General features: G+C 33.8%; 2 protein-coding genes across 2 annotated transcripts; one reads left to right on the top strand and one right to left on the bottom strand.

The window, feature by feature from the left end:
- Positions 1 to 8,108: 8,108 nt before the first annotated feature.
- On the bottom strand, positions 8,109 to 10,535 carry LOC131181390 (uncharacterized). Its single transcript, XM_058149437.1, has 3 exons — positions 10,338 to 10,535; positions 8,433 to 8,657; positions 8,109 to 8,348 (listed from the first exon to the last, which is right to left on the bottom strand). The coding sequence occupies exons 1-3, from the start codon at positions 10,533 to 10,535 to the stop codon at positions 8,109 to 8,111; spliced, it is 663 nt and encodes a 220-aa protein (XP_058005420.1).
- A 299-nt stretch (positions 10,536 to 10,834) lies between these two features.
- LOC131181389 (uncharacterized) lies at positions 10,835 to 11,431 on the top strand. The gene has a single exon (XM_058149436.1). It carries the CDS (start codon positions 10,835 to 10,837, stop codon positions 11,429 to 11,431), a length of 597 nt encoding a protein of 198 aa, XP_058005419.1.
- The last annotated feature ends 1,926 nt before the right edge of the window (positions 11,432 to 13,357 follow it).

Here is a 13,357-nt window from a genome sequence, read left to right as displayed (position 1 = left end):
TACCCCACAAGGGATTTTAAAACAATTTTCTTTCTTTCGTTAAGTGGTGAGCATTTTCTAATAGGTATTTAAAACATTTAATTAAAATTAAAACTAGTTAATATTTTTGGTCCATTTTATTTCTCCGCAAATTTTATAAAAATTTTGCCAGAGTTCCGTCTGTATTTTGAGAAAACAGTTCTTCAAATACCTGAAAAAAAAACATTTTCAAAAATTTTCTCAGCCACTACTTCAATTTCACAATCAATCTCAACAATTTCTCAAATCTCAAAATTCAACAGTCAACATTTCTCAATTTCCAAAATTCAATCATCAGTAAAATAATATCTATCAATCTCATTCAAATTAAAATAAAATATTTCCATTCATTAAAGACAACAATCTATATATATATATATATATCATACCAAAATCTACAGCATGAAAATTCAAACTAAATTTTATTACAACTTTATACAAACTTTGTACAAACTGCTCAAGATCGATTTACATGTCCATACATTTATGTGCAATACATACATCAAAATAAATATTTACAGGCAGAGTATAAATTATACCCGATAACTTCAAGCTGATAAATCCTCAATCCTCAAGAAATCAATCACGCTTCCTCTAGTCTCTATATCTGCATGATAATAAAGCTATCGCTGAGTACTAGGACTCAGTGGTGCACAACATACTAAAATAATCTTTATGCAGAACTTAAATCATATTTGTTCAAAAATTTGACTGAACATGAGAATTAAATACAAATCATGCATTATGAGATTTTAATCCCAAACAATTTCATTTTGAAGTATCAAATCACATTTCATAAAACCCACAGTTAGATCATGCCATTAAAAACAAATAGAATCTCAATAGCCAGAGGCTAAAGAGAAATCACATCACAAGGCTAGCCAGCTCAAATATATGGATATCCATTCACATCCTCTTCTACTGGCACACCTCAACACTTCTCCAGAGAAGGAATCAAAATTCGAAACTAATTACCCCCACTAGTCGTGCTAGTGAGGTGTTCAAATATATGGTCATGACACTGTAGTTTCAAAACTTATCTTAACAATTTGCTAAACATTGTCATTTTAAATATACACAATAACTTTCAACAATTTAAATAAAAACATCATAGATAATATCACAAATAAACTTTCACAATTCAAAGCAAAAGTAAAATACATATTTCATTCACTTTATCAATGAATTTTAAAGCATAGTGATGTTGTGCACAAACCTCAAGCGAGTCACCTCTTGGCCTTGACTCGGTTCCTCGGGTTCTTTTTCGGTATTCTTTTCAATTGAAACAAACAATTTTACAGTGTTTCAGTACCATAACTTAGCATAAATCTAAAAATAAATTTAACTTCACTTTTACTTAACTCTAACGTGCTAAACTCGACGTTCTTGAGATTTTGTGTTTCGGGGTTACTATTCACTATACTATTCAAGTCAAATTGTTGACTTTCTAAGGCTTAATAGGTATGAGAATTCCAACTTCACCCACATACCACATTTTGGTCACTAAATTTGTTGGTTTTTGTTGTTTATTCAAATTCTAAGTCTTTTAGGCAAATTTGATAAATTTTCAGTTTTGGTATCTAAGGTTTCACTGTTCCATTGGTCACTTTTCTGTTAGAATTTGGCAAAACTTCCTTCATAGAAATGTGCCCTATTGTCTTAAGTTTATTCTCCTTTTTTAATCACTCCAATTGGAGTTTTGTAGCTCAAGTTATAGCCATTTGAACCATGGTCGCGACTGGACTCAACCTGCACTCGGGCAATTTTTTTGGTTCTGGCAGTTTTAGGTCACCAAATTTGGGTGGCCAAATGACTTGGTTAATGGCATAATTTGGGTTGTTGTTCTTCATGAAAGTTTTAGGTCTATATCTCATCTAACCACTGGTAAAATTTCAGGTCATTTTGACCTGCCTAGCTCAAGTTATGTTTAAATGAACAAACACTGTTCATTTGGTCAGTTTGTACAGAGGCAGACTGTGATTTTTCAAGTTTGGTCAATTTGTTTACTAGGTTTTGGTCACTTTTTGGACATGCTTCCTAAATGAAAATTGTGTCATTTAATGTCTATTTTCATTCCCAATTGGTCTCATACCAATTGGACTTGTAAATTTTTATTTTTGTTCCTTCAAAGTTGACTTGGTCATGCTGCCAGCAGCATGACTACACCCAATCCGAATTTGGTCTCAACTCTAACCATTCCAACACACTTCATTTGGTCACCATTGACCATTTCCCACTTCAAACTAGGTCAAAGACATCATTTACAAGTTTCTTACAATTTTGTCTCTAAACCCTAATGTCCAAAACCCTAATTCACACTAATTGTTGCATTTAACCAATTCAATGCTTTTAACTATAATCACTCAACTAATTGAGGTTCATACAATCATTCAAATCCATCAAACCATGCAAATCACACTCCCCATCATGCTGGCTGAAATTTCAGTCATGGTCCCTCAACAAATTTTTCTTTTATTTAAAGTTTATTTACAAGTTCAATAAGTTAAAAATATAGAAATCAAACTAAAATTATCAAATTTGCTTACTAACCTTTTTAGGTGTCTTTTTCCTCTTATGGGAGACCAAAAAATCAATTTAATCAAATTTATTAATTATAGGATTTATGGCATCATGCATGATGTCATCTTCCTTCACTTTTTCATTTTTCTTTTTTTTTATTTATTTTTTTCTATTAGTTCTTTAATTTAATTCTCGATTCCGAATTTTTCTTTTCTCCAATTTTATTTGACAGTTAGGTCAGGAGTCAGCTTTCGGGGTCAATTGACCAAATTACCCCTCGCCGGTTCAACCCGGTTTGCAAATACTTCAATATTTCTTTCGGCTCCCTGACCTAATTATTTGACTGGCTTAACAGTTCTTTTTCATGATTGTCTCTTTTCCACTATGTTTGTAATGGTCCTAGGGACCGCGGCGTCACATTTTACGGTTCGAAATTTGAGTTTAAATTGACTTCGCAACCCTTCCCGAGAAGGTCACCCATCGCTGTGACTCTCGGCTCGTTTAACTTTTTATGTTATGTTTTTCTTATTCATACTTTAACTAATTGGCATTTACTAATTATTTGTGTTTATAGCTTATCTAGTTGTCTTAAGTATGGTTCTAATCCCCTTAATTATTCGGACCGACACCGATCACCGGAATAGTAAAATATACCAGGCTATACAACTAGGGGTGTTACACTTAGAGTCAAAAGTTCACTATGTTCCCAATCTACGTGTAAGATCCTAATATATGATAAATATAACATAATTAATAATGCAAGGCACCATAATTTATTAAAAAAAAATTCAAACATAATATTTTAATTACAAAATAAATAATATATACAAAAACACATATATAAATAACACAAAGAATCAACAATTATATAAAAAAAAATGCTTTCATTTATCATATATATTTCTTTTTGAATATCTATAAAATAATATCCAGCATAGTTATGGATATTCAATACTAAAAGCATTACATCAAATTTATAGGGACAAGCCTATTCTGAAAGATGATAATTCTAGTAAACTCTAACAGGCATCGAATCTCTTATTGCTTTTATTTGATTAGGTTCAGGCTTATAGTCCACTTTGGATAGTAATTTCCCCATCAGGATTTTCTTCTTGCTGTCACGAATTGACAGTCCTAGGGAAGAATTAGAGTCTTCATAGCTGCCCAATTAGCATACTCCTTAATAAATTCCAGTACAAGAAATTTGCAGCAACCATTATTGCCCTAATTCAGTTTGCATCACAGTGCATCAAGAATTCCCTTCTGATTTGGAGTAATTAGGATTCCCTTGAAAGCCATGTATTCCTCATGTTCTCATAAAAAACCACCTTCCCACATAATACTCTGAATTAACCCATTAATTTTGATAATATGATTCACCAAATGAATCATTTCATCATCGTAGCTAATACGGTTCAATTGATGACTAGCTAAATCATTGATCATTCCATTTACTTTGTCCCTCTGTTGGACAGTCAAAATCTTCCCAGGAGTTTGCACAGTTCGCACCATGATCTGTAACAAATACAGATAAAAAAATAAATTCTAAAAAAAATTTTAAAAATGCACATAATAATAAAACCAAAAGTTATTATTATTAAATAAAATATCATTTTACACAAAACACATAATAATAAAACAAATTTATTGTTATTAATAAAAATATCATTTTTCACAAAAATGATACCCATAATAATAAAACAAATTTATTATTATTATATTTATTATTATTAGTGATAAAAAATTTCTTGGAAAAATAAAATAAAAATATTTATCAATTAATTTTTTAAAAAAAATTTATATTGCAGAACGAAAAAAAAAATCACTAATATATAATAATATTTTTATTTAGAACTAATTTTAATTTACATATATTTTTAAATAAATTGGGAAAAAAAATTCTGGGCGAGGTCCAAAACGACCTATCGATTGGACCAAACGATGTGTAGTTTACCCAAAACTGCAAGCCATTTGGTGCGGACCAGGGGAAGACAACAAATGGACCTAGAGCATCAAGATGGGCTGGGCCAGGCGCGCTATTGAACTGAGTCAAGCGTGCGAGCGGATCGACACGCATCGTTAGACTGCATTGTGTGCCAAGCCCAGCACCCGCCAAGCCCAGCTTTAGCAGCTGGGACACATGTCGCACACACGTGCATGTCAATGCTCCCGACAAAGCACAAGCAATCCACACACTGGCAAGAAAGCCACCGTTGGCTACAAAACATATTTCGATGGGGTGTTTTGGGTATCCTGAGTATGATGGCAAACTTAGTTTTCATAAACAAAAGCTCTAACTAGATGTTTAAACATGCATACTTTTGCAACGAAACTAGGATACACTGAAAAATATCATCTTCAACCTATACTTTTAGGAAAAAAAATTTACTCAAATCCAGTGAATTTTAAGCAACTTTGAGAGGTCATAACTCTCTCAATATAAGTCCAAATTACACAAATAAGGTACCTATAGAAAGCTTCAATATTTACTTTTCTATGAATTAAAAAAAGACCAAAACTATGATCAGACAGAAAGTTATAATGTCTCAAAGTAAGATCATCAATCATATTCGCAAAAATCCAAAATAGAGAAATAAAATTCTAGATCTAATATATATCATACTTTGACATATTTGACATATCAAATATAACAAATAGGCTATGGAAAACAAGATTTCATGGCTCTGATACTAATGTCAGAATTTTAAAATCAAGATCTATACACTTATAAATACATAAAAAACATAACCTTACTTGTATTAAATAGCTGCATATATAATCACATCATAATAGATAAACTATATACGTAGATTTCACAATATAAATGTACCTTTTTTACTGCAATGATCCTCTAAGAACATAGAAAGAAGGAATGAATAGCCCACTTCCACACCCACTTTCACGTAAAAAGCAAAAAACTATGTATATCCTTTTCTGCTTTCTTACCTATTATGTGCTACATTGAATAGCTTTATAATCATGCAAATCTTTTAGCTTTCTATTTTCGGTTATGGAAAGAATCACTTAATGCCACAATCAAGTGACCTTGTTATAATTATTGTAACCTATAGAATAATGATAATTGATACTAGTACTATACCATATTAGTAACTATTTGAATTTCCAGCACACAACAAGTATTAAGTCAATGGGTTAATGCGCCTCTATTTTAAGTCTATCATTAGACTAATAAATATGGGCTTGGACCTATCATGGATGGACTATATTCTACACTCCCAATGGAAATGAGAGAAAAAAAAAAGTATGTTTCTCTTCATGGCAGAATCCCCAAATGTTGACAAAAAGGCCAAAGAAAAACAACAAACCTAAAGTGACCCACTTTGGATTTGAAACTAGACACATTGGTTTATCACTACTCAAATGACCTTTGAGACCACTCCTAGCCACCAATCAACTCCTCATCATTTGGCAATCATTTGAAACTAGCCCCGTTGCCATTCAATGTCAGATTCGAAGGAAGAGAAGTTTTAGACTTCGAATAGTTTCAATGCAATTTCTCCTAATTGACTAATCCTAACCATGATCTGAGACGACCATAGTGATCCTCACAATATTGTTAGCTTCAAATAGATAGCAATAAAGAAAGTTTTCATCGCCGAAAAAATGTGGAGACCCACAGACCACTCTAAAGATTGTCAAGTAAGATTCTTGGCTATTTGTTTGGATTTGTGATAGAAATAATTGTACATCTATACTAACATGTTTTGGGCTTCATGCAAGTAATTTAAAACAATACAAATCCTTCAATGTCCAAAAATGCATTTTCACTCAGATCGTGCAGGCCCCATGTGAAACCGAAAGGGCATCCTAATATTACAGTTAATCTTTATGGTTATAAAGCCAAAATATCAAGTCGGCTCATTCATCTCTTGGGATCGATTGTTATAGGCCTTTTGAATCTTCTATTTACCCTTTTTTTCCTTGATCTAGTATTTTTATTTGTATGTGATGTAATTTTCTTGTTATATTAGGCATGTCAGACGCAATAGTGCTAGTAGAAATCGCATAGGTAATTTGAGCAAACCACATATCTTAGTTGTTATAACATTAATTACTGCTTATGTTTGTGTATGTTCCCTTGGGAATTGTTTGAATATATATTTGGGCAATGTAAGTTCATACTTGAGATTATCTTGTTGACCACTAGAAATTAATGGAATTAAGAGAAAGTCTATGTTTAAGCTGAGCTCACTAGCAAGTCAAATTAAGAGTGCTAAAATATAGGGCAACTCTCACATGTATGTATTGGTTTCTAAGTGCAAGTGTGGTTCCAGAAGGTTCCCTTATGCAATATTTATGTACTTGCTGTTATGTGTGATATGTATTCCATGTTAGGATTGTGTTAAATTTGAGTTAGTTATAGAGGCTATGCTTATATTTAATATCAAACTCTATGGGGTCCAACTCTCATTCATGTTTAATTATTTTTCCCAAGTGATATCAAGAGCTAACTTATTTTGTGTCAAACTTACAATCCTATTTTGTGAGAGATTTATTAAAAAATTTTAGTCTATATATTATTATTATTCACATTCTTAGCTACACTGTATGGATATTAGAATTATACTAACTTATTAAATTATGCATGTGATAAGTTGATTCTGCTAGTGCAAAGAGTCTTCTCAAGTAATACAATGATAACAGAGTTGTCAATCCCATGAGGATTGGATACTAAGCACCAAAAACCTATGCATTCTTATTATTATCTAGATGACTGAATTAAATAATTTTAATTAACTAATGAAAAAGAAAAATAATTTACAATTTGATCTTAGGCATAAACACAACCCCAAATCGATATAGATGAATACTAGGGTATCTTAACTTCATTTGAATCAAATCAATTTAATTTATTTGATCGACAATCTAATTTTAATTATCTAATGCAAGGAAGAACAATCCTAAATTAATTAGATATTCTTTCAATGTCTACCGAAAATATTAAATAAAAATCTACTACTTATCTCCCAATAGAAAAGCCAATAGTAATTAACTCTATGATTATTCAAAAGAAAGCTCCCACAGGTCAAGTTTTAAGCTTATGTGATATTTCCTATTATTCCTATACAGTTTTTTGTCCTTTTCAATTGACTAACACTCTCTCCCAGTGTGGATTAATAAAACAAAATCAATTAAATACTGATTGATATTTAAAGGTATTAAACTTCCCAATAAATTTATGTTGCAGGGATAAAGAAAATCAATTACAATAAATAAATTAAATAAAATTTAAAATACATCAAGAACCTTAATATAAATTTAGCTTATATTCACATAATAAACAAAATCAGAATCTAATATCCTCAAACTTAGTTGGGATAATGGCCAAAAATATCCCTAACTTTACTCATTTTTACAATTGCATTCTAAACTTTCTTTTTTTTTTTTAACAATAACACCCTGGACTATTGATAACAATTGTATCCTGTCATTAACCAGACTATTAAAAATTATTAAAGCCATCGCGTCGACTATATTAATCCACCCAAATTAATAGAACTGTCAAGATTTTTTTTTTTTTTTTTTTTTTTTTAAGCTTCATTAACAACTCAAAGCAAAGACAAATCCTGAGAAACAGAATGGGCAACATCACTAGGAACATCTTCTATACAAACCTTTTCGTGCCCACTACCTTCATCAAATTGATACTTGGCCAAAGCATGACCCAGAGCATTACCCAACCAACGCACATAGGTCCATGAACAATTAATCAGATTATGCACAAACTCTACACAGTCTTGAAGAACAAATCCCAAGCCATTATTGGAACATTCTCTGCTTTGGAAGAGCTAGATAACTGACAAACAATCAGACTCAACTAGCAATCTCCGAAAGCTTAAATCCATAACTAACTGCTGTCCATGTGAAATTGCCATAGCTTCTGATACATCCAAGGCCCATGAACCACAAATGACCTTCAACGTGGGAGCCAGCACCATACCAAATTCATCCCTAAAAATTACCCCCACCTGAATCCTATCTGGCACTAGAATACCGACATCAGTATTCAATTTAATGAGACCTGGCAACAGTGGAACCCAGCTGGAATAACCTCTCGGATCAAAAGGAACTGTACACATCCCAGCAATAATTTGCATCTATTAGTACTTAGAAATAAGCAAATTAGCTCTATGCACTACTGCATGGGAGGACCATTGGCATTGCTCAAACACCAATTTGTTCCTGCCAATCCAAATTAAACAACACAAACAAGCAACTTTCGCTAATTCATCACAGGAACGTCTATCCAAGAGACCCAACCACCAAAATTTGAAATTTAATCCCACATCACAAACCCAATCCAAACCACATAAGCTCCAAACACTACTAACTTAAGAACAATCATGATAAAGATGGACTACTGATTCCTCCAGATCGCACAGAGCACATGAAGGGTTAATAGAAGAAATTTGGATGCTCAACAAACTTTTTGTGGGCAGGATATTCAAAGTGGAAAGCCAAATGAAATTGACAATCTTCGGAGGGACAACCAACTTCCAAATTGATTTCCATAGTCTAGTTTGAACTTAGGGAGAAGATGAAGATGCAACTGGTGGGAATTTTGCAATACTATAGGCCAACCTATAACCATTGTGAACCATATAATTGTCCCGAGATTTATAGTGCTAAACCATCTTCAGCTAAAAGAAGCCAATGGAATTGACTTTATATGGTTCTCATCCACTGGGTAAAAAATATTTTATATCAAATCCCACCTCCAGCTTCGGGTATTCACATCAATTAACTCTGAAACAGTGGTATCCACGGGTAAATAATTAGGAGCAGAAATTATACGGAAAGACAATGGCCGAGGAATCCATGGGTCGCTCCAAATATTAACTAAATGACCATCTCCTATATGCCATCACAAACCTCATAACAAAACATCCCTCCCAAAGAGAATGCTCTTCCAAGTGTAACTAGGATTTAAACCAATAGAAGCACCAAGAAAATTACTACGGGGGAAGTAGCGAGCTTTAAGTAAATGGGCAATTAAAGAATCTGGAGACTGAATTAATCGCCACCCTTGTTTAGCTAGAAGAGCCAAATGAAGCAATCAAAATCTCTAATCCCAAGACCCCCTTCCTCTTTCGGGCAACACAACTGCTCCCAAGAACAAAAATGCATCCGTTTCTTCTCCACCTTCCAATTCATCACATAACGATGACGGCAAACGGAAACATTGCATAACATAAGATGGGATAACTTGGGCTACAAACTTTATTAACAAATATTTAGTTGCTGCAGATAGAAATTTTTCTTTCCATCCTTGCAAATGAGACCACAACCTTTCCTTAATTTTCCCAAACATAATATGTTTAGACCTGCCCACCATTATTGGAAAACCCAAACACAACTCATGTTTATCCATCACACGAACACCCAAGGATGCTAATAAAGACTGACCTAGTTTAAGAGAAACACTAGCACTAAACGCCAATTCATATTTAAGTTAAGCTTCTGTCTAGATAGTAGTTCGTACTACTATAACACTGAAGAAGTAGCAACTACCTCATTGAAAGTAGCTCGCAAAAAAAGAATATAATCATTCACAAGCAGAAGATGAGAGAGTTTTGGAGCACCTCTACAAATCCGAACCCCCTAAAGAAAACCTTCTTGAATTGCATCATTCAATAGACTTGTCAGACCTTCTATACACAATAAAAATAAATAAGGGGACAATGGTTCACCTTTTCGAAACCCCCTAGATGGAGTAAAAGGCCCAACCTCAAGACCATTAATCAATAATAAGAGACCATAGTCACGCATTTCATTACCAAAGAGACCCAAACAGGAGCAAAACCCAAACAGAGCATAATTGCCTCTGGAAAAGACAATTCCACCTTGTCATAAGCTTTTGCCATATCCAGCTTCAAGGACATTAATGATCTACTAGAGTACCCTCGAGTTTTCATATGGTGGTAAACCTTGAATGCAACAAAAACAATATCTGTAATTAGATTGTTAAGTCTCATGTCTTTGAATCTGTCAACAAATTCAGTTTATGTTTTACTATTCTTGAGGAAAATAAACCAGTCAAATATTAGTTGAGATTAGGCTGATATGTAATAGATTTTTCCGCATTTTACTTTCAACATTATGATGTATAAATTGGTGGTTTTGGTACTTAATAAAGTATGAGTTTCCGGTAGTTAAAAATGTTTTTCCAGCTCTTATTACTTACAAATTGGTATCAGAGCTACATCTTGAGGGTCCAAAAACACAACCCATAAACATTCCTCCTGCACAAACACAAAACTATAACCCATTGAAGATGAATTCAGAAACTTCATTCACTGCACTTACTCCCCCGGTGTTTAATGGTACAAATTATCAGGTATGGGCTATTAGAATGGAAGCCTATCTTGATGCTATTGATGTGTGGGAAGCTGTAGAACAGGAGTATGAAATTCCTCCTTTGCCGAACAATCCAACCGTTGCACAAATCAAAAGTCATAAAGAAAAGAGGCAAAGAAAATCAAAAGCAAGAGCAAGCTTGTTTGCAGCAGTCTCTTCCACAATTTTCAATAGAATAATGACTCTCAAAACAGCTAAAGAAATCCGGGATTTCTTGAAGCAAGAATATGAACGTGATGAGAGGATTAGAGGCATGCAAGTGTTGAATTTGATTAGAGAATTTGAGTTGCAAAAGATGAAAGAATCAGAAACAATCAAAGAATATTCAGACATACTACTCATCATAGTTAACAGGGTAAGACTACTGGGTGCTGACTTTTCTGATTCTAGAATTGTGCAAAAAATCTTAGTCACGATTCCTGAAAAGTTTGAAACTACAATATCATCTTTGGAAAACTCAAAAGATCTGTCAAGCATCACCTTGGCAGAATTGTTGAATGCATTACAGGCGTAGGAACAAAGGAGGTTCATGAGGCAAGAAGGAACTGTAGAGGGTGCTTTGCAAGCCAAATCACAAAACTACAATGGTAGCAAGAACAAGAAAAGAAACAGCAAGCCTGGAGGTTCTACTGACAAGAAAAATAACAACAAAAGTAACACTCAAGTTTTTCCATTTTGTCCTTATTGCAAAAGGAAAATCATCCACAAAGAAGATGTTGGTGGAGGCCTGATATTAAATGTAATAAGTGTGGTCAATTAGGGCATATGGAAAAAATATGCAAGGCTCAACAGCAACATAAAGAAGCCAAGGCTATTCAGAATCAACTTGAAGAACAGAAGATGTTTGTAATATCATGCCTTACCACTAGTAGCTCAATCGAAAGTTGGCTTGTGGATAGTGGTTGTACCAACCACATGACATATGATCGTGAACTCTTTAGAGAGCTTCATAATACTGCTATCTCCAAAGTCAGAATTGGGAATGGAGCATATATTGCTGTAAAAGGCAAAGGAACAGTAGCTGTTGAAAGTCACACAGGTTTGATATTGATTTCAAATGTTTTATATGTTCCTGAAATTAATCAAAATCTTTTGAGTGTCGCTCAGTTGTTGGAAAAAGGATATAAGGTGTTGTTTGAAGATAAAAGTTGCATTATTAAAGATGCCGAAGGTAGAGTTGTGTTCAACATTCAAATGAAAGACAAAAGTTTTGCCTTAGATCTAATGCAAGAAGCACAACCAATTATACATGAAGAAGACAACAATACTATGCTTTGGCACAGGAGATTGGGGCACTTCCATCATGCAGTTGTACTTTTTATGAAAAAAAACAACCTTGTGAAAGGCTTGCCTCAGTTGGGAAAAGAGCTTTCTACATGTGCAGCTTGCCAATATGGGAAGCAAACAAGGCTTCCTTTTCCACAAAATAAAGCTTGGAGGGCAGTTCAAAAACTACAATTAATACACACAGATGTAGCAGGACCTATGAGGACATCTTCTTTGAATGGTAATAAGTATTATATTGTTTTCATTGATGATCACTCAAGATTTTATTGGATCTATTTTATGAAGCTTAAATCTAAAGTTGCTGACATTTTTTGGAAGTTCAAAGCCTTTGTGGAAACTCAAAGTGGCTACAAGATGCAGGTGATCGGATCAAACAATGGAGCTGAATATACCTTCGAAAAATTTAACGAATTTTGTCAAGATGCAGGCATTGATCATCAGTTGACAGCACCTTACACGCCACAACAAAACAGTGTTGCAGAGAGAAAAAACAGGACAATTATGGAGATGGCAAGGTGCTTAGTTCATGACAAAGAGATACCACAAAGATTTTGGGCTGAGGCAGCAAATATAGTAGTTTATCTACTAAACGGACTTCCAACAAAAGCTTTGCACAAAAGAACTCCATTTGAAGCTTGGTACGGCTACAAACCAGAATTTGTTAATCTAAAAACTTTTGGTTGCTTATGTTTCTCTTACATTCATCAGGTTAAGAGAGACAAATTAGACAAGAAGGCAGAACCTGGAATTTTTGTAGGCCACAGCTCAAGCTCAAAAGCCTATAGAATCTACTTACCAGAAAACAACAAAGTTATTATCAGCAAAGATGTCCAATTTCATGAGTCAGACAGCTGGAACTGGGAGATAGACCAGTAGACTGGGCCTCATGTGGAGAATGATGATGTCGATGATGAACCTGTTAGAGGGACCCGAACACTCTTTGACATTTATCAACAGTGTATTGTTACTGTGATGGAGCCTGCAGGATATGAAGATGCAACAACAGATCAAAAATGGGTAGCTGCAATGAAGGAGGAGCTTAACATGATCGAAAAAAAACCAAATGTGGGAATTGGTGAATAGACCGAAAGATAAGAAAGCTATAGGAGTTAAATGGGTTTATAGGACCAAGCTCAATTCTGATGGTTTTGTA

Source organism: Hevea brasiliensis, chromosome 7, assembly GCF_030052815.1.
Source record: "Hevea brasiliensis isolate MT/VB/25A 57/8 chromosome 7, ASM3005281v1, whole genome shotgun sequence".
Taxonomy (NCBI): domain Eukaryota; kingdom Viridiplantae; phylum Streptophyta; class Magnoliopsida; order Malpighiales; family Euphorbiaceae; genus Hevea; species Hevea brasiliensis.
Note: the sequence above shows the minus strand (reverse complement) of the source record. Positions and strands in the feature narration are given on the sequence as shown.